Genomic DNA, 21,547 nt, shown 5'->3' with positions numbered 1-21,547 from the left:
TTCCCCCCTCCCTGTTTATTTATTTGCTGCTGTACATTATGTTCCCAGTTGCTCACATTCACCATCGTGATGTGATCTTTTCCCTCACTCAGCCTCCTCTGAACTCTGTGGTCTGTACACCTGCCGTAAGATGGGTGTTGTCTCCTGGGTAGGGCTGGTCTCATGCAGATGGAAGAGACCCATCAGGAATGATGAAGGGCTTTTGCCCGAAACGTTGATTTTCCTGCTCCTCGGATGCTGCCTGACCTGCTGTGCTTTTCCAGCACCACTCTGATCTAAACTCTGGTTTCCAGCATCTGCAGTCCTCACTTTTGCCTAGTGTGGAAGTGTATCAGGTCATATTCAGTGAAGGGTTGTAGTGGATTGGATTTGCTGCAGAGAGTAAACCCATTGACAGCTATGAATGGATGTACAAACATTGTGACTGATGAATAGGTGTATTTCTTTTTCCGATGATCTGAATGCATGTCTCTACATCTATAAGAGAGCTTCAAAAGACTCCTGTTCAGCTCCCTCTTCAGATGCTGCCAGACTCTATCAAAGCTGAAATGAAAATTCACTTGGCTACTATAGAGAATCTTTTGAGACTGAAAGAGCAGGTTTATTGAATGGGAGAGATCCTGTTACCCTGTGATATCCTAACACTACGGTCGAACTGCAACCAGCTCCCTTCTCTATCCTGATTTCTCCCCTTCACACTTCTTGCTTCACTTACATGAGACGTTGCAGTAGGAGTTGGCTATTCGCCCCTCTAGCCTGCTATGACATTCGGTAAGATGATGGCTGTTATATTGGCCTTTGACATTACAGTCAGTAGATAAAGAAATTGGGTCTATTAGGAATGTGTTTTTGGTGAGGCCAAATCTGTGTTGTGTGCAGTTTTGGTCTCCTTATCAAAGGAAGGATGTTGTGGCAATAGAAGGAGTGCAGTCAAGGTCTAATCTGATCTGACTGTGGCTTCGACTCCACTTCCTGTCAGTCCTCTGTATCCATCGGTTCCTTTAAGACCATAAGAAATAGGAACAAGGGTAGGCCATTTGGCCCCTTGAGCCTGCTCTCCCATTCAATAGGATTGTGGCTGATCCGACATTCCTCACGTCCATTTTCCTACCCATTCCCTGTAACCTTGATTTCTTCGACTGATCAGGATTCTATTGATGTCAGTCTCAAACATACACAAACCCCCACAGCTCTCTGTGGCAAGGGCCTCGGAAAACACACAACTCTCTGAGAGAGGAAATTGCTCCTCATTCTCAGTCTCTAATTGGTGAGACTGTGCTGTCTGGTCCTAGACTCTCCCATGAAGGGGAAATGTCCTGCTGATTATAAATCTCCCTTCGGCTCTGGTACAGTGAAAGGTTGGCTGATTGGCTAACACCATCCCCTGTTTAAGTGATGCTGCCATCACCTGTTTCAGAGAGAGTTGCTGTCGATGAGTCTCAACACACTCACATTCACACACACACAAAGACACGCACACATTTACATATACACACACACACACACACACAGACAGACATACCCACACCCACACACAGACACAAATACACACACATATACACACAGACAGACATGCACACCTACACACAAACACACCTAGAGACACACACACAGACAGGCGCGCACACACACACGCACACACATGCACACAAAGAGTCACAGACACACACACACCTCTTGTACCTGAGGAATGTCAGGCAGACATTTCCACCTCCTTCCCAGATTTGAGGGAGCGTTCCTTTGGAGGAAATGTCCTCACAGAATGGGAGAGAAGCAAACCACTGGAAGCACTACGGCGGTGAAGAAGTGACTAAATGTCAAGTCAGGTACTTAGACAAGGAGGACCTTTCTGAGGGAAATTCCAATTTCCTGAACACACCAACACAAAAGCATGTGTCACTCTCTTCAGGAGACCCCACTGCCCCATGTCCAGGATTTACCTTCACCATCGTTTGGGTACAACTAGAACACACCGTTTAAAAATTAGGGATCTCCCTAAAGAGAAGAGGAACTGTTGATCGACTCTGGAAACCTTTTTTCCACAGAGCAGTGGCTTATATTTTTTTGTTTATTCCTTCATGGATGTGGGTGTCACTGGCTGGGCCAGCGTTTATTACCCATTCCTAATTGCCCAGAGGTCAGTTAAGAGTCAACCACATTGCTGTGGGCCTAGAGTCACGTGTAGGCCAGACCAGGTCAGGATGGCAGTTTCCTTCCCTAAAGGACATTCGTGAACCAAATGGATATGTCCCACAATGGATTCATGGCCATCATTAGACTTTTAATCCCAGGTTTTATGTTTGCAAGTGGATTCAAACCCAGGTCCGCAGAGCAATACCTGGCTCTACAGTCCAGCGATGATACCTCTAGGCCATCGCCTCCCCTTATATTGAATATATCCAGGGCTGAGTTGGACTTTTGATGGACAAGGGGGTCATAGGTTATGAGTGACAAGCAGGAAATGGGAGTTGAATTTACAAGGATGTTGCCAGGGTTGGAGGGTTTGAGTTATAGGGAGAGGCTGAACAGGCTGGGGCTGTTTTCCCTGGAGCATCAGAGGCTGAGGGGTGACCTTATAGAAGTTTACAAAATCATGAGGGGCATGGATAAGGTAAATAGTCAAGGTCTTTTCCTGGGGTGGTGGAGTCCAGAACTAGAGGGCATAGGTTTAGGGTGAGAGGGGAAGGGTTTAAAAGGGACCTAAGGGGGCATCTTTTTCACACAGAGGGTGGTGCGTGTATGGAATGAGTTGCCAGAGAAAGTGGAGGAGGCTGGTACAATTCCAACATTCAAAAGGCATCTGGATGGGTATATGAATAGGAAGGGTTTAGAGGGATGTGGGCCAAATGCTGGCAAATGGGACTAGATTGGGTTGGACCGAAGGATCTGTTTCTGTGCTGTACTCAATGACTCTTAGTGCCCCATTCAGATTGGCCATGATCTCAGTGTAAGAGGGGCCGAATGGCCTGCTGCTGCCTCTGTTTCTTGTGGAGTTAGCTGGCTGTGTGCTCTTTAACTGTTGCTGACCTGCAGGAGGTGGACAGTTGCATCTTTTTGCTGAGTGTGGGGGCCCAGGGAGGTCAGGCTTTGAGACCAGTTGTGTGTAAGGGCCGGAGAATCCCGAGGAAGTATATGTAGGGGAGGGGGTATGGAGATACCATTTCCTGTTACACATCCTGGGTGTTCTTCCAGAGCATTCCTGACTCGGACACCGGCTGCTCCATGGAAGGGGCATGGCAGTTGGGAAAGTCGTCTCTCGCTGGTGGAGGGCTTGGGAGTGGGGGGTGGGAGGTTGGAGAATCAGAGAAGCCAGCGTTCCTGCCGTGGGCTTTTCCTTTACACTCAGCGGGGGGGGGTCATCTTGTCAAACGTGGCGACAGTACCGTCCTTGATATGTGACTCCCAGCCCCTCCATCTCTCCCCCCTCACCCCCGCCACTCTCCTGCCGGGCAAAACAAAACCCATTGTGGCAATAATTTGGTTTCCGACCTGAAGCCCATCTTTGAGCCTCACTGTGTAATGGGAAAGCCGATGGCAGCGTTATTAGCAAATAAAACATTCCAGGCGCATTGTTAATGTAACTTTGGTGCACAGTAATGTGTAGCCCCAACAAGAGGAACAGGCTGGTGCTACCAATTAGGATTCTGTCTCGTAATAATCTGGATAAGATCAAAGCAATCTTCCAGGTGCTGTTTGCAGCCACCCCGCCTCTGTATTTGGCCGTAAATCCTGCAGCACAAAGGGAGACCTGGTTGCCAACAACATTAAATGGTGCAAATGAGAAAACGTTCCCCTGGTTGGGTTTGGGCCACTCCATCTGTGACCTTACCACGGGCTGAAAATGGGAAATGAGATGTGTCTGAAGATGGTGACAACACTGGCACTTGAGGCAGACGGTTCCTTTCATCGTTTCCCAGTCGGCACAAAGCTTTTAATCTTCCCCCAAAGGGATGCAGGCGAAAGTGAGGACTGCAGATGCTGGAGGTCAGAGTCAAGATTATAGTGTTGCTGGAAAAGCACAGCAGGTCAGGCAGTATCCGAGGAGCAGGAAAATCGACGTTTCGGGCAAAAGCCTGTTTCCTGATCAGGAATCCTGTTTCCTGATTGAAGGGCTTTTTGCCCGAAATGTCGATTTTCCTGCTCCTCGGATACTGCCTGACCTGCTGTGCTTTTCCAGCAACACTCTAATCTTGATTGTAACGAGGTCAGCCAGGTGGACCTCGTAGAATAGGAGTTCCCTGATTGGGGCTGTTAACCTGATCTAATCAGGGAGCCCCGGCTGACAGGTATAAGCAGGAGTGTGTGAGGTTCTGCTCACTCTCCCATTCCTCTACTCTCCCATTGGTTGACATTTCTCTCCCAGAAACCCTGGCTAAAGATGGAGGAGTGAGTTCAGACACACAGGACCGCCGTTTAAAAAGGAATGTTAATCAGGATAATGCACTTCCGAAGATGAGAGACAGAGATTATATTGGAAAAGGAGCATTGTATATTCTGCTTAACAAGCCCATCACACCGAAGCCAAGTGGAAAATGTTAACTAACACTTTGATGCACTTTAAAGTCATGTCCCTTTGTTACCTTTAGTAGTTGGCATTATGAGCTACACACCCCATAAACTGCGAGCGATTTGACTTTGGAATGTGTACTTCTGAACTGTCAGACCAAGCTCAGGGACTCTTCTGCAAAAGTGAAATTTACAGAAGTTGTTAAGTTCGACATTAATAAGGAAAGCTGCCTGGCCATTTCTGATACTCTGCTGCAGCATTTCATGATGCACAGCTCATTAGTGATCTAACCATCCAGGAGATGAGAGAGAGAAGGATAGCAGGACACTAATAGGGAGCCTCCACTCCCAGGTGTAGTTGGCAGTGCAGTGTAAGAATAAGATAGAGACCAGGGCTGTGGGGAGAAAATGTACTCTCAAAGAGACCAACATCAGTAACAGAGCGGGTTAGCCAGGCATTCCTGAACATGTGGGGCTCAGATTTGTCAAACTGCACTACAGGGCAATGTAGCTGAACCTATTGCTACTGAATATTTATACCTCTCTAAAATAAAAGAACTGCAGATGCTAGAGAACCTCAGCAGATCTGGCAGCATCTGTTGAGAGAAACACAAGTTCTGTGGGGACTCGAAGTGTTAACACTGTTTCTACGTCCAGATTCTAACAGACCTGCTGAGTTACTCCAGCTTCATGTGTCATTGTCAGAGAAATGTACAGCACGGAAACAGACCCTTCGGTCCAACTTGTCCATGCTGACCAGATATCCCAACCCAATCTAGTCCCACCTGCCAACACCTGGCCCATATCCCTCCAACCCCTTCCTATTCATATACCCATCCAAATGCCTTTTAAATGCCGTAATTGTACCAGCTTCCACCACTTCCTCTGGCAGCTCATTCCATGCACGTACCACCCTCTGCGTGGAGAAGTTGCCCCTAAGGTCTCTTTTATGTCTTTCCCCTCTCACCCTAAACCTATGCCCTCTACTGTAATCTGTAAATCTGTAATCTGTAGTCTACTTCTGGATCCCCCACCCCAGGGAAAAGACTTTGTCTATTTATCCTATCCATGCCCTTTATGATTTTGTAAACCTCTATAAGGTAACTCCTCAGCCTCCGACGCTTCAGCGAAAACAGCCCCAGCCTGTTCAGCCTCTCCCTGTTCCTGGCACTTGGTATTCCCTGTAGTGGCACTGAATTGATTTTCACTCCTTTTACTTTTCTTTATCCTTCGGTCCAGTTTAGATATTCTGCATTCTGTTTCTGGTTTCCTTTTTGTCCAGTTTAGATCCACTGCATTCTGTTTTTGATATCCTCCAGTTAGGAGATCACCCAACCATTAGGTATGTGGTTGATATAAGTTAAGGTGCGAACTTCACTCATCTGTGGGATAAGTTGATACTTTGTGGATGCGTGAAGGCTGATGAAGCGACAACGTTTATAGCCCTCGTCACCATGTGCAATGATATTTGCTTGCATGACATTCCTTCAGCGCATACCTTGTTCTTTCCATCACTCTCACCATTCCTTCTTCATTTTGTTGTTGGTGGTGGGTCTCAAAATGCTGGGATGCTTCCCACGGATTTTGCCTCCACCTGGCTCCAACCCAGAGCGATGCCCTTGTAGGAGGAGCTGCAGCAAATAATGTCAGTGGGTTTAAGGCCAGCACAATAAACAGCAGAGGGAGAAGGGGATGTAAGGGTTTCTAATTAAGCTGGTTATAGGAGGGAGGGGTGGGGAGGGGAGGGGAACTCGTGTAGAATAGCATTACCGGTTCGGGCTAGCTCCTGTGTTGTCATTACAATGTAATCATCCGCGATAATGACTACATTTCTCAGTAAAATTTGTATCGGTGCACTTATCGTGGTGTGCTGTGACATCATTGCCGTAGCAACAGTCGAAGGCTGATTGTTGGCTGGTCCCTACCAGCTCAGCCTGTCACAGACTATCCCCTTGTTAAATCTCTGCTTTGTTAAGACGTTCCAGTCTCATGAACAGGATCACTGCAGCTTCTGTCCACATCCTGGCTGATGCAGACGTGGATTTAGAGGGCTATAAATAACACTTGTTGCAATAAACTTGTCAAAGCCTCACTCAAAGCACAAAGCAAGTTGACTCACACGCTCCTATTACCTGAGCTGTTTTGTCAAAGTACAAACCCAATTTAATTTTGTTTGATGTGTTGCTTTTCCTCATTATCTCCAGCTCGCGGCTTCTAGAGAGCTCGGGACTTGTGTCTCCGAGACCGGAGCCTGATGGCCAGCCTAGCTCTTCATCGACGATGCAACACAGCTCCATAGCAGCCATCAATTTCAACCCTTCCCATTCAAATTGTGAACCCAGGAGGTATTTCTAATAACTGAGGAACAAAAAGAAGTGGCAATAGTTGGGTCACCCGGTGAAGAAGCTAGAGTCGAGAGTGTGGTGCTGGAAAAGCACAGCAGGTCAGGCAGCATCCGAGGAGCAGGAGAGTCAACGTTTCGGGCATAAGCTCTTCATCAGGAAGAAGCTAGGACAGGCTCAATAAGCCAAATAGCTTCTCTGGATTTTTTTTTTGGTGTATCGTTTGGTGATGATTTATTCTTACTTGTGAAGACTCCCACCCACTTCCTCCCCATTGAGATCCCGTCCAGAGAAAGTCTTGGAATGAGAGAGCACTCCCCTGACGAGAGGTTATTGCAGTGTTTGAAGAAATGGGAGGCAACCTCACTGAAACTTGTCAGAGAACACAGCTGTCTAGACACTGAGAGTCTGTTTCCCCTTCTGGCTGAAAGAGACACCAGAACCAAGGGCTTATGGGAGATAATGGGGACCGTGCGGGAAAGTGATCAGCACAATCCTACTGAATGGGGGAACAGGCTTGAGGGGGTGAATGACGTCTTCCTTGCTTCTCGTTTGTTGGGCATAATCACTTTGCTTTTCAAAAGCCGCCACTGGCCTTTTCTCTGATATCCACTACTTGCCATATTTTCTGTTAATTCTTGGAAATCCCTGTGGCTGTGTTTGTAATGGGATGTTTTTAAACATGCGCCCTGTGTTGTTCAGTGAGGTGTAAATGAAGCCAGCAGCTTGAGTTTACATCGCGCCCTTTAATGGCAGTAGACTGTTCCAAGGCATTTCATAACCCTGCTGCATGATGGACAGACTCTGGTGCCGGTCTGTGTTATCATTCACTCTGCGAGTCTCGGTTACTAGGGCAATACTCACTTGCCCGTGTATTGTTGTAGACCAGCACCATGGATGGTGATGGGAGGGGCTGCATCACCCCCTGAGCAGGAAGGAACTTCAGGTTGATACTGTTTGACCTCTCCATAAACAACACCTTCCTTGTCCACCAGGTCCACAGTTTCTGGCTCAGAAGGACAGGAGCGCTGCCCACAGTCCTTTCCTTTAAGCTGCTCCTCTGATTGGAGAGCCTACACATGGGAAACGTACAAAATAAGAGCAGGAGTAGGCCATTCGGCCCATTCGGCCTTTCATTCCCCCATCCGATATGGTCATGGCAGCTCAGTCCCCAGGCCCTTTGATCCCTAATGAATTTTATTTTGTACAGAAGTGATTATTTTCTGTGCTTTTTGTTTTTATATGTCAAGTATCTAAGAGAAGATTAATCTATTCAGCTCTTAAATAGTAAAAACTATAGCCCTAAGAACTATATCTAATGAAATATCTGCTTACTCTGACCTTGCTTTCCTAGAAACATACAAAATGGAGGCAGGAGTAGGCCATTTGGCCCTTCAACTCTGTTCAGCTGTACAGCATGACCAATGTTGATCATCTAACTCGGTCCCCTTTTCCCACTTCCTCCCCCATGCCCACTGATCCTTTTAGCTCGAAGAACTGTATCTAACTCCCCAGAAAGCTTCAATGTTTTGACCTCAACCGCTTTCTGTGGTGGGGAATTTCACAGGCTCCCCACTCTCTAGGTGAAGACATTTCTCCTCATTCTCAATGGCCTACCCCATAACCTTAGACTGTGACCCAGCTTATTAATGCCATTCCCTGGCTCGACCTCCAGCTGCCACTCACTCACAGACCTTGGAGGTCCAGAAGGAAAAAAAAATTGTGTGAGCGTGGCTGCCCACACTCCTCCACAAGACCTTCTTTGAACAGACCATCGTGACTGTCAAAGCTTGAACTCTTATAATGTAAAGAGCCAAGTCTCATAGGCAGTGTTACTATTCATAACTGCTCTTTCTATCGATTTTTTTGTACTATTTTATACGGAATGAGTTGGTTGTAAAATGTGCCTCAGTTCAGCCCTCAAGTTGATTTTTAAATAAATAAATCTTGGAGAATTAGTTTGACACCATGCCACACCAGCAGACATTTAAGGACAGGTGCTCAGTAAAGTCAGGCCTGTTTTCCTTCTGACTGAATAAGGCTCTTTGTTCTAACACTTGGCTGATTCTGTCTGTATTTTTCTCTCTCTGCATTGCCCTCCCTCAACAGGTAGAATGTAAGAAAGCACAGCCTAAGGAGGTGATGTTCCCACCAGGAACACGGGGCCGTGCTCGGGGATTACCGTATACTATGGACGCTTTTATGCTGGGAATGGGAATGCTGGGTAAGGCCTTGACTCCATTTTTACTCTGCCATTTTGTGGGGATGGGGAGGGGGTTGTGGGGCCGGGGGAAGGATGTGAGCGGGTTGAGTGTTGGAGGTTTTCTGAAGAGATTTTAATAGAATTGCTAAGGTGTAACCTGAATGAATAAATCAGCAAAGAGGTTGAATGATTTAATTAACATAGCCGGAGTGAACGCAGTTGATTAATCTTCACTGAGTTTCAGAATTAAATTAATCAGGTTAATATTTAAGGTTGGAAATTTATTTATTAGGGATGGGGGAAAATCTCAAGTTTATTAATCTGAATTTATCCTGATTTATTCATTAGTGGCATATGGGCATCTCTGACAAGACCTGATTTTTCGATATATTCACTTATTTATTCAGAAGTCACACAACACCAGGTTATAATCAAGGAGCAGTGCTCTGAAAGCTTGTGATTTCAAATAAACCTGTTGGACCATAACCTGGTGTTGTGTGACTTGTGACCTTGTCCACCCCAGTCCAACACCGGCTCCTCCACATCATTTACTTATTGACTGCAGTCACATGTGGGCTTGAGTTTGGAATGGCCTGGTCCGGGTAAAGACAGCAAATTTCCTTCCTTGAAGGATGTTTGTGAACCACGTGGTTTTTAAACAATGGTTGACAGTGATCTCATGGAATTCAATTGCAGATTTTATGTTTGTTTGCTATCGAGTTCTCATTTCAACATCCACCTTGGTGGGGTTTGAACCTGGAGTCCCAGAACATTATCTTGGAGGTAGTCTGGATTACCAGTCCAGTGACATTACCACAATGCCATCGCCTCGTCCAACCATGTGCTTCTCTGCATCCTTAGGAAGTGTTAGCTCCCACCACGGGTGACAGAGCAGAGAGGAAATCTGTTTTCCGTTAGCGGAAAGATCTAGAATCAGAAGGCAAAGATTGAAGGTATTTAGCAAAGGAATCATTGGACACAGGAGGACCCTTTTGTAGTACAATGGTAGTCTCTACCCCTGGACTGGGTGACCCAGGTTCAAGTCCCACCTGTTCCAGAGAGTGTAATAACATCCCTGAATGGTTTGATTAGAAAAATTAGTGGAGACAAGAGGGGAAATTATTTCCTGTGGTGAGTGGTTAGGGTCTGCTCGATAATGTGATGGGAGTTTGATTGTTCTCTGATCAGTAAGAGTACGCAGGGTCACAGGGAGTCAGGGCCTGGAGCAGGGGGTTCATCAGGGTCCAGTAACTGGCATTGGGGTCAGGGCTACAGGTGGCAGGGCTGCTGCCCTGGGGACAGGGGAAGGGTTTATGTGGGGAGGGTTTATGGGGTGGATAAGGGAGAGGTGTTTATGTGGTGGGGTTGGGGAAGGAAGTTATAGGGTGGGGTCATAAGGGGTTTATGGTTTAGGGTCATGGGGAGAATCTGGGAGTCAAGGGCAGAATCAGCAGTGAGGCCTATGATTTCAATCCCTGGCCCAGCAGGGAGAGGGTGGGCGAATGGCACTCGGTACGTTACTGATTTGGAGAGCCAGGGTGAGCACAGAAGGCCGAATTGCCACTGTCTGTGCATTGAACTGTTCCGACTCTGTATGTGCAGCTTGGTGTGCAGCCTTCCCCCAATCACACCCTAAAGACCCCATTCCACATATGACCAGAGACAATGAACTCTGAAAATCAGCTTGGACAGAAAATGAGTCACAATGGGGCAGCACGGTGGATCAGTGGTTAGCACTGCTGCCTCACAGCGCCAGGGACCTGGGTTCGATTCCAGCCTTGGACAACTGTCTATGTGAAGTTTTCATATTCTCTTCCCATGGTCCAAGGATGTGCAGGTCCAAGTGGATTGGCTTTTCTAAAGTGTCCAGGGATGTGTAGGCCAGGTGGGTCATTCAGGTTTATAGGGATATGATGGGGGTGGGTCTGGGTGGAATGCTCTTTGGGGGAGGGTCGGTGTAGACTTGATGGGCCAAGAGACCTGGTTTGGGGGGGGGGGCAGTGGGGAGAGGTGGCAGTGATTGCTGTGGTCCACTGGTCCCAGAGTCAAAGAACTGACAATGCAGCAGATCTTCCAGCCCTCACTCCATTGACATCGGGTTGCAGAGGGATGGGGAACTTATTTAGGCCATGCCTGCGTGATGCTTTGGATGAAGCACTTTATTTGTGATTAACCCTTGTCTGTCAAAAAAGACAGCATATCAAAAACAAAGCTACATTTCATTCCTGCCTCTGTTCCCCTCTTTCCACTCAACCCAACCACCCCCTAGCCTGTAAACCTTAGTGTTTCTATTAATAATAATTACAGGATTGGTCCTTTCTCCCTTTGTAGCTTGATACGGTTTGACAAATAACTGAGGAAAGCTGGCAGAGGCAGTCAAAACCTAGAAGATGTGTTCATTGGCTTCCCAAATGGGCTCTAATTGGATTGAGATGTACAATCAATTGTCCCTAATCAAATCAGGCTCAGATGCTCAGTAGGCCCTCCCTGTCTAAACTCCTAATGCCTCCATTGCTTTCAAATCATCACCGACATTTTCTGCTGCATGTGGATCCAACTTACTATAAAAATGTGCCGGGATTCCCAAGGTATCTGCTCAGTCTTGTTTCATTTGAGGCAAATCGAAAAAAAAGTGACAAAGAGAAGGTGGTGGGCATTGTTCCTGGTGGCAGTGTCCAAGGCGCAGTCCTCTGTGCTCACTGAGGCTGTCGTCCTTGGCTTGAGGGCTCATACGAGGGCTGGAGGACAGTGCACTGTGCTCCTGAGGCAGCAGTGCCAGAGCTAAACAGGAAGAGGTTGATAGACCAACTCAAGACTAGGGTGGCATGGTGGCTGAGTGATCAACACTGCTGCCTCACAGCGTCAGGGACCCAGGTTCGATTCCAGCCTCGGGCAACTGTCTGTGAGGAGTTTGCACGTATTCCCATGTCTGTGTCGGTTTCCTATGGGTGCTCCAGTTTCCTCCCACAGTCCATAGATGTGCAGGTTAGGGCAGATTGGCCATGCTAAATTGCCTATAGTGTTCAAGGAGGTGTAGGTTAGGTACATTAGTCAGGGGTAAATATCGAGTAGTAGGGGATTGGGTCTGGGTGGGATACTGTTTGGAGGGTTGGTGTGGACTAGTTGGGCCGAAGGGCCTATTTCCACACTGTAGGAATTCTATGATTCTGTGAAGATTGGGGAATAGGATCCAGGTGGAGATGGTGCAGTACTGCCCCACCACAAGTGAAAGGAAGGTAGAGAAGTTTTGGTCTCGAAGGTGCATATGAGGAAAGAGTAGACAGGCCAGGCCCACATTCTCTGTAGTTTAGAGAAGCTGGAGGTGACTTAATTACAACATAGATTCTGAGGGAACCTGACCAGGGTGTGTCAAAAGGATGTTTCCTTTTAGGGAGAATCCAGAACTAGGGATCACAGTTTAAAAGTAAAAGGGCACCCTTTCAAATCAGAGGTGAGGAACATGCTTTCCCTCAGAGGGCTGAGAGTCTTTGGAATTTCCTTCCTCCAAAGGAACTCAGTGTAGAATTTTTAAATCGTTGTTTTAAGGCAGATGCAGTAGATTATTGATTACCAAGATGGGTGAAGGATTATCAGGGATATGCAGGAACATGGAGTTGAGGTTAAAATCAGATCAGCCACGATCTTACTGAATGGCCGAACAGGCTCGACGGGCCGAGTGGCCTACTCTTCTTCCTTGTTGGTGTGTAAGTGGAAGTAGCCCTGCATTTGTGCGTCGCCTAGCCTCCGAATGATTGGGGTAAGGGGGAGGGAGTGGAGTGTTTTAATTACTTTTTCTATGTCTCTGTCTTAGCTGTGGGATTGCTGGCTTGCTTCAAGAGCTCAGTTTGTATGTCGGGCCTTTAAGGTGTCAGATAAATGGGATGTACTTGTGGGTGGATGTTTCCTCTTGTGGGAGAATCCAGAATCCAGTGAGAAAATGTTGCAGTAGTAGTTTAGATTCATAGCAGTGAAATAGAGGCCCTTCAGCCCTTTGTATCCGTGCCAGTCAAAAACAACCACCTAAATATCCCATTTCCAGCACTTATTCCAGAACCTTGGTTTCACATCTATATGCTACTTCCCTGTGGTGAGGGTTTCAGCATCTCCCACCCTTACAGGCAGTGAGTTCCAGATCCCCACCCAGCCTCTGAATGAAAAATGTTTTCTCAATTCCCCTCCACATCTTCAACCTATGCCCCCTGGTCATTGATCCCTCCATCAAGGGGAAAAGTTCCTTCCTGTCTACCCTATCTGTGCCCCTTGTACTGATACACCTCTCAGTCATGTCCCCCCTCGGTCTCCTGTGATGTAATGAAAACAGCCTCAGTCTGTCCTACCCCTCTTCATAAACTCTTCAGCCCAGGCAATATCCTGATAAATCTTCTCTGCACCCTGTCCAGTTCTATCACATCCGTCCTAGAATGTGGATTCCAGAACTGCACGCAATTCCCTAGCAGTGGCCTAACTAATATTTTATACTGTTCCAGCATAATGTCCCTTAACTCAATGCCTTGCCTAATAAAGATGAGTATCCCATATTCCTTCTTAGCTGCATCATCCACCTAACACCTTCAGAGACCAATGGACGTGCTCACCAAGTGTTTCCAGGCTCCTACCGTTCATCATGTATTCCCTTATCTTGTCCGTCCTGCCTAAGTGCATCACCTAATACTTCTCTGGATTTTGGTTCTGTCCTTTGCTTGGATTAACGTGGTGACATTAAGTTTGTGAACTTTCTGTGATAAGATGGATTTTGAGCACAAAGTGCAGGCAGGGTGACACTCCAGGGCAGTACTGCGGGAGGGCTGCCCTGTCAGAGGCTCTGGATCAAACCCAAGCCTGAGCTGCCCCCTTCAGGTGGATGTAGGAATCCCAAGGCACTACTCGGAAGAGACAGGAATCTTTTCCCTGGGTACCCTGGCCATTGCTTATTTCCAAACAGCATCATTGAAAATACAGGTGCAAGTGGGCTGTATTGAATTTTGGGCACACACAGGTGAAAGGTCATTGTGTTAAATTGGGTGGGGAGGGTGCGGGAGGTAGGGTGGATAAATGAAAAATCATTTATGTTTTTTTTAATAACTAAACGAAAGAGAAAGAGCAGGCTGCCTATTTTGTTACTGAGGAAATTAATTTTGAATGAAAACAGCATCAACAATTCAAATTGCTCAAAATCCTACCTGAAGCATGAAATAATTCCTCGCAATTGGTAAGACTCAGGCTGTACCCCAGCTGTCTGAGAGGTTAAACAACCCCCACCCCCGCAAGTCTTTCACCGTCCCCTCGCACCTCACCTTTGTATAGACAACATGACCCTTGACCCTCTTCCCTCTCCCCTTCCTCCACTTCACCCCCTACCCCACCACCCTTTCCCATCCAGCATATGGCTCCCAAGGACAGTCGGACACGAAGATCTCTCGGCTCAGCTCTTCCCTGAGTGCGTTTTGCATCAGGGAAGTTAATTACTGTGAGATTGACTGTTCTCTGAAAGAACTGGAGCAGGAAAAAATCAATGGCTTGACGCCAAAAGAGGGGATGGAGATCAGAAAGGTGGCTAATGGAAGTGGCGCAGAGGTCATCGCAAGCCATGATTTGGCTCATGATGAAGCATCCTGGTGTTAATGTGCTGCTGATCTTTGAGGCCAATTTGTCCCCTCGGGTCCCACCTCAGACTCACTGGAGTGGAGTCAGGCGTTATCGCAACAAATGAACAGGAAAATTGAAGCAATGTTATGTTAGAAATGTTAAGCCTCGCCTCCCTGACCCAAAGAAAATTGTGCAACAGGAGATGAAGGAGAGGGCTGTTGCCGTGGTTGCTGTATTGACCTTTCACCCCTTGCCGCCACCGGGCGGGAACAAACTTGTGTCACGGCTTAAAGTGGGGGCTCTCAGTCTGCACGGAGCTGCAGTGCCACACAGCTAGATCACGGCTGATCCATTCCTAAACCGTGTTCGCCATGTGCCACAAGCTTCACAAAATCTTTATTGATCCCAATTGTCAAGTATTTTCTTGACGTCCAGCATCTGTAGCCTGTTGAAGGTTGTTGATTTCTCCAACCCCTCTGTAGCTTCTGATATATCTGGGATCTTAAGTGATGGTTGCAGAGACATGCTCTGTACGACCCCCCAGCATATGCTCCCTTTGAGAGCTCTGAGGCAGGAGGATCCCAGATTTTGGCAAACCCTCCAGTGTCACTGCCACCCTTCCTTGTCACTCCAAACCCCTCCCAGAGTCCGCCAGGGAGTGGTTATCTGGTACTGGAAGAGGGAATATTCTACTCCATTTGAGGGTGGTCTGCACTCCACCTGCCTCCCATAAATCCCATTGGCTCATGGACTGACCTAGAGATACTGGTTGGTGGGATGTCAGCACTAGTTCTAGAACCTGAATCTACAGGTGTGGAAGAAGTGGGTTAGGGATTTGGGGGAGTGCAGTGGGGGAGTCATGGTCAAAGGTATAGACTGCTATGGACAAGGCCAGACCCCCCTCGAATATTTCAAGAAGGTAGCCTAGACCCTAATGTTTTCTTATTTTAAAGGTAGATGTGCAGTGGATATTCCAGGTGTGATGCAGCTGGTCAAACCACTCGGCTTTCAGCAAAACAGAATTTATTTAAACACTACAGATGAAATACAAACAAAAGAAAACAGAATTTAGCTATTGGAAAACTTAACCGACCCGATTGCAAAATGTAACCAATTAACTGTTCCAATGTGTGACATCCCATTAACACGCCCCATGGCAAAATGGTAAATTCAAACACAGATTTTTGCAGGCAGGAGGGAACAACATCCAGAGAGAGATTTCGGAGAAAGTCAGTTAGGAATCATTTACTGAAGTTTGCAATGCGTCTGGTACTGAAACCGTCTTGTGACTGCTACAGCTAATAATAAATTAGAAAAATCCTGAACTGGGAGAACTGGACACTCCCCTTCCATTGTAAAACTGTTATACTCTAGCCTCTTCAGCACCTCTGCACTTACAACCTCTCCAGAAAAACCAAGGACAGAGTAACCTTTTTAAAGAGACAGCATCATCACAAGATCAACTAATACTGCAGTGTTAGTGAGAGGGTTACCAAAAGGCGATAAGATATAGGTGCAGAATTAGACCATTTGGCCCATCGAGCGTGCTCTGCCATTCAATCATAGAATCCCTTCAGTGCTTCAAGTAGGCCATTTGGCCCATTCAGTTCTCAATGACCCTCCAAAGAGCATCTCACCTAGACCCGACCCTATTCCTGTATTTCCCATGGCTAATCCACCTAGTCTGCACATTTCTGAACATTTTGGGCAATTTAGCAGTGGCCAGCCCACCCCAACCTGCACATGTTTGAACTGTGGGAGGAAACCGGAGCATCCAGAGGAAACCCATGCAGACATGGGAAGAACATGCAAACAGCACACAGGCTGATGTGTTTCTGAACCCCATTCGCCTGCCTTCTTCCCGTAACCCTTGATCCCCAATACATACTGAGAACAGGTTGTGTGGGCCTGGCTCGGGATTCCTAGAGAACGCAAGGTCGATGGGAGATTGAACTGAGGTGTTTAAGGTGAACGATAGATTCTAATGGGGGGCGCGGAGAGCAATTTTCTTCAGTGGGACAAGGGCAGGGAGTCTGGAGCAAGGGAGAAGAATCTTAAAATCAAAGTTCATCCCGTTCAGCAGTGGGATCTGGTGTGTCGTTTCTTCGCAGGCCAGATACCGGAAATCCGGAACACTCTCCCTCACGCGGCTGTGGAGGTTTAGGCTGGGAGTCAAAATGGAAAATTTCAAAGCTGTGAGAGAAGGGAATTCCAGTTGCATTGGCACAGAGGGAGGCTATTTGTCCCATTGAGTGCAGGCAGCTCTCTGCAGAGCCCTCTATCGGTCCCATTCCTTGCTCCATCTCTGTAATCCTGCAGGTTCACATCCCTCAAGAGCAAGTCCAATCTAAACTCATTGATGGTCTCCACTTCCACCAGCATCATAGGCAGCGAGTTCACTTTTAGAATCATGAGTTGTACAGCACGGAAACAGAACCCTCAGTCCAACCTGTCCGTTCCGACCAGGTATCCAAAATTAATTTAGTCCCATTTGCCAGCATGTGGCCCTTATCCCTCTAATTCTGGATCAGTGGTGCTGGAAGAGCACAGCAATTCAGGCAGCATCCGAGGAGCTTCGAAATCGCACAGCAATCTGCAGTCATTGTTTTTACCTTATCCCTCTAAGCCCATCCTATTCATGTACCCATCCAGATGCCTTTTAAATACTGTATTTGTCTCCACCACTTCCTCTGGCAGCTCATTCCATACACGCACCACCCTCTGTGTGAAAAAGTTGCACCTTAGGTCCATTTTATATCTTTCCCCTCTCACCCTAAACCTATGCCCTCTAGTTTTGGACTTTCCTACCCCAAGGAAAAAACTTTGGCTATTCCCTCCCAATCGCTCTGTAAAAAAAAGGTCCTTCCCCTCCTTCCCACATATCCAACAGATCAAACCTTTGTAAAGACCAAGAGAGCTGCTGATGCTGGAAATCAGAAACAAAAACAGAAGTTGATGGAAAAGCTCAGTAGGTCTGGCAGCCTCCGGGGTGAGAGATCAGAGTCAACGTTTCAGGTCGGGTGACCCTTACTCCGAACTTTACCCCCTTGTTCCTGCACCGTCACCTAAAGGGAACAACTTTCCTTTGTCCACCTTATTGAAATTTATCAGATTTCAGGTTGCAGATTCCACATGTAAGATGTAGTTAAGCGAGGGAGTGGCGATGACTGAGTGAATGTGCAGGTTTGTGGGGGGGTGGGGGAGCACAGTGACATCCCCATATTGCTGGGTTCCTAACTGGGCTTGGTATAAACTGCTTAGCTCAGTCTTATCTGGCAGCACTGTCTCAGAGGAAAAGCAAGTCCACTTTGTTAAGTTCACATTAGTTCCACAAGGTTCAGTGAGAGGCAGCGAGAAAGTAATTTGAGCAGGGTGCAATTTGCCAGGGCTCAGTTGTCACATTTACAGATGTCTTCGGTTTGACAACTCGCACAGAAAGGTGAGGGATTTTGAATTACAGCTCCGAGCTTGTGGGTTGCCTCTGTGTGTAATAGACATGTGGGATCCTGAAACAGCTTGAAATTACTTTGGGAGAACTGTTAATATCTTAACCGCACAGGGAATGGATGAAAGACAGTGATGTGAATCAAGGATAAAGGATGACTTTCAGTACCTGCATCCTCTCATCGAGCCCACTGTGTTGACTGCACTGGATCTCCTCCTCTCTGAACTGTGCTGGGGTATCAGCCCACAGCCACTAGGCACTCCTCACTCCATCCTCTTGTGCCACTCTGTAAAATCATGGTCATCAGGCTGTTCCTTCAGTCTCTGTCGAAGACTCATGCTCTGCGTAAATCCTTTCCTAGACTCTTGCGCACCCAGCACGGGGCGGGGGTTGGGTCTGCCCTGTAGTCCGACTGATGTCACTCTGCAAAGGTTGGGGAACGTTGCAGATTATCCCCGTAGTGTTCAATTAATCCATAATAAAGCAACGATGCTGGAGTTCTGAAGGGGAAAAAAATCCAGAAATTGCTGGAGAAACTCAGCAGGCCTGGAAACACCTGTGGACAGAAAACAAAGCTAACAATTCAGATCCAGTGACCCCCTTTAGAACCTTACTTCTGATCTGAAGAAGGGTCACTTGTCTCGAAACATTGACTCTGCTTTCTCTCTCCCTGGAATTAGCCAGACCTGCTGAGTTTCTCCAGCAATTTCTGTCGTCGTTTCAGTCACTGTAATATTTGATCACGTGAGTTCACCTTCAGTGATGTTCACTGTGTTTGATTGGTTAAGATGGGTGTGTGACTTGGTGGGTGGTGGCATGGGGATTGTTAAAGCAACAAGTTAACAAAGCAGGAGGAGGAGATGGAAATGTGAGTTGGAAGCCTGGAGCAGATATTTTAACACAGTGTACAAAAAAAGGTAAAAACTAGTGACCTAGCCCCAAAATATAACATGTGCAATCATCTCCTCAGTCAGACTTGGCTTGACCTATGACGGTTGTTGAGAAATGGTGAAAGCATTTTCTGCCTCTGCTTCTCGTTTCCCCATCATGCACAATTCTTGCCTTAACCTGCTGCACCTTCCCGTTCATCATCGTCCCACTACAGACCCCACAGCTATAAAAGTAATTTCAGCCATCCCTGCTGTACACTCACAGGTCAGTCTACGTTCAACACATTAAATACTAATAAGCAGAAAGACAATAATATTTCACTTATTAAAGTGTTAGATGTGAATGTCCTTAAATCACTTTCTCAGCCAGGATAGCTGCAAGGTAGTTGGTTTTTACTGTCCAGCTTCTCCTAACATCAAGAAACACAGGAAAAAGTCACCTTGTGTCTCTCCCAGTCTTGTATTAAATCAGATTAATTTTGACTTGTTCATCTCTCTCCTTCTGCTGCATTATAATTATTGTGTTTGGTTTCTCTGTACCTCTCACTTATTCATCTGTCTTCAGCTTTTTTTCTCCCTCTTTCATTTTCTCTTTATCACTCACCTATCTCTAACTGTCACAGGGACACAGGAAATTGGGAACAGGAGGAGGCCATTCAGCCCCTCGAGCCTGCACTGCCATTCAGCCAGCTCACGGCTTTTCATCCAGCTCAGCACCACTTTCCAAACTATCCCCATATCCTTTGATGTAGTTAATGTCCAGAAATCTATCAATCCTGTCCTGAGAACACTCAACAGCTGAGCTTCCACTGCCTTGGAACAGAGAATTCTCAAAGATTCAGGAATTTCCTCCTCACCTCAATCCTGAATGTCCTGTGTTTTATTCCGAGACTGCATCCCCTCATATTCACAAACCCCTGCCTTTAGGGGAGACACCCTTCCTGCATCTAGCCTTGTGAGAAATTTACATACTTCAATGAGATCACCTCTCATTCTTCTCAATGGTAGCGAGTACAGAGCCAGCTCCTCAATCTTTCCCGAGAGCACAGACCCACCATCCCAGGAATCAATCTGGTGAATATTGGTTGCACTCCCTCTTTGTAAGTACGAAAAGAGAACAAAACTGTGCACAGTACTCCAGGTGAAGCCTCACTGAGGCTTGAACTACATGCAGCAGCTTCAGTGCAGGACCCTGACCCTCTTCCAAGAAAAGCCCGCGATATGTGCCTTTTTAGTTGCTTGCTGCACCTGCCATCTGTCCTCTCTCACTTCCTCTCCTGCCCTCTCACTTGCCTTCCTTCTCCTTATCTCTCACCCTGTGTACCGGTTGCTTCATTCCTTGCGCTCTACCCCTTTATACTGTATCTGCTATTGCGCCCCCCTCCCCCATTATTCCTTTCTGATATCTCTTTATTCTTTCTGTTTTATCTCTTTGTGCCCTTTTTCACCTACCTGGTTATTCCCTCCTTTTTTCCACCAGCACCATCTTCCTTTAATATTTATTTTACCTCCTGGGATTAGGTCGGTCGACCTGCCAATTTTCTGCACCCCACCCACTCAACAAATTCTTGACATGCACTATTTTAACAAGTTGTTCAAATGTCTTTTCTAATCACTGGAATTTGATGGAGCTGTATTAACCAGTCTGCTAAAAATAGCACCTGTTCTAATGTTCCTCTCGATCATTATCCTCGCTATCCCCATCTCTCTGGATTGCTTCGTGTTTCTAGCTCTCTTCTCCAGCTCTCTCTCTGAGTTCATTCGCTCACTTTGCCTTTTCTTTCCCCTGTCCTTCCCTCCACGCTCTCAGGCAAAGTTTAATGTGTTTTCTTTTTCACTTACAAGTAAAATTGCAATCAGTTAGCAAAACAAAATGATTGCTGATGTTCTTGAACCAGTGCTAAAGTAGCTTGTGTCAGATTCCTCTCTTGCTGTTTTGGTGGTGTTAACAAGTTTAAAATAAATCTCAATTTAAGTGGCAGTGAGATGAGTTTGATATTACTCTGTTAAAAGATCTGTGCAATAAGGTTGCCAGTAGAAATGTCTCTGCCACTGGTAACAGCTTTCGTTGTGATGTGTGCTTATGGGTGCTGCCTTAAACACTCAAAGACAGCTTCAGCCTAAAGCACTAAAATCATTTTTCAGACACAACATCAGTCTGACTGCATCAAGCCAGTAACCAATTTCTTTTATTGACCCACGTTGTCTAAACAACTTGTTAAATCACAGAAAACAAGACCTTGGCAAGGGGATTTGAGCAGTGAAATATAAAACAAGAGTAAAATTGGATTGTCTAAATAATGACTTGGATCATTGTTTCCTGTTACAGACTCTCCCACACTCTCGCTTGCAGACACATGCTCTTGCACGTACTTGTACACTCGGTCCCTCGTGCACGTTCTCTCACCTACTCTCCCTTGCACACTGTCTCACTCAGATTCATGCACCCCCTCATACTCTCCCTGCCATTCCCTCATTTTCTCCTCCTCACTACCTCACCCATGCTCTCTACCTTTGCACTTTCTACCTCTCACATTCTCTCCCACTCTTGCCCTCACCCCCTTCATGCCCTCAC

The 21,547-nt window shown here is 46.7% G+C and overlaps 1 protein-coding gene across 28 annotated transcripts in view; it reads left to right on the top strand.

Moving 5' to 3' along the window:
* msi2b (musashi RNA-binding protein 2b) overlaps window positions 1-21,547 on the top strand; it is a 573,147-nt gene that overhangs the window by 385,136 nt on the left and 166,464 nt on the right. For all 28 annotated transcript variants that reach the window (XM_043718217.1, XM_043718222.1, XM_043718221.1 and 25 more), the window contains one exon: window positions 8,958-9,072. In XM_043718217.1, coding sequence (XP_043574152.1) covers window positions 8,958-9,072 — 115 coding nt within the window. The remainder of the gene's footprint in view (window positions 1-8,957; window positions 9,073-21,547) is intronic.

The sequence above is a fragment of the Chiloscyllium plagiosum genome, chromosome 28 (assembly GCF_004010195.1).
Source record: "Chiloscyllium plagiosum isolate BGI_BamShark_2017 chromosome 28, ASM401019v2, whole genome shotgun sequence".
NCBI lineage: Eukaryota > Metazoa > Chordata > Chondrichthyes > Orectolobiformes > Hemiscylliidae > Chiloscyllium > Chiloscyllium plagiosum.
Note: the sequence above shows the minus strand (reverse complement) of the source record. Positions and strands in the feature narration are given on the sequence as shown.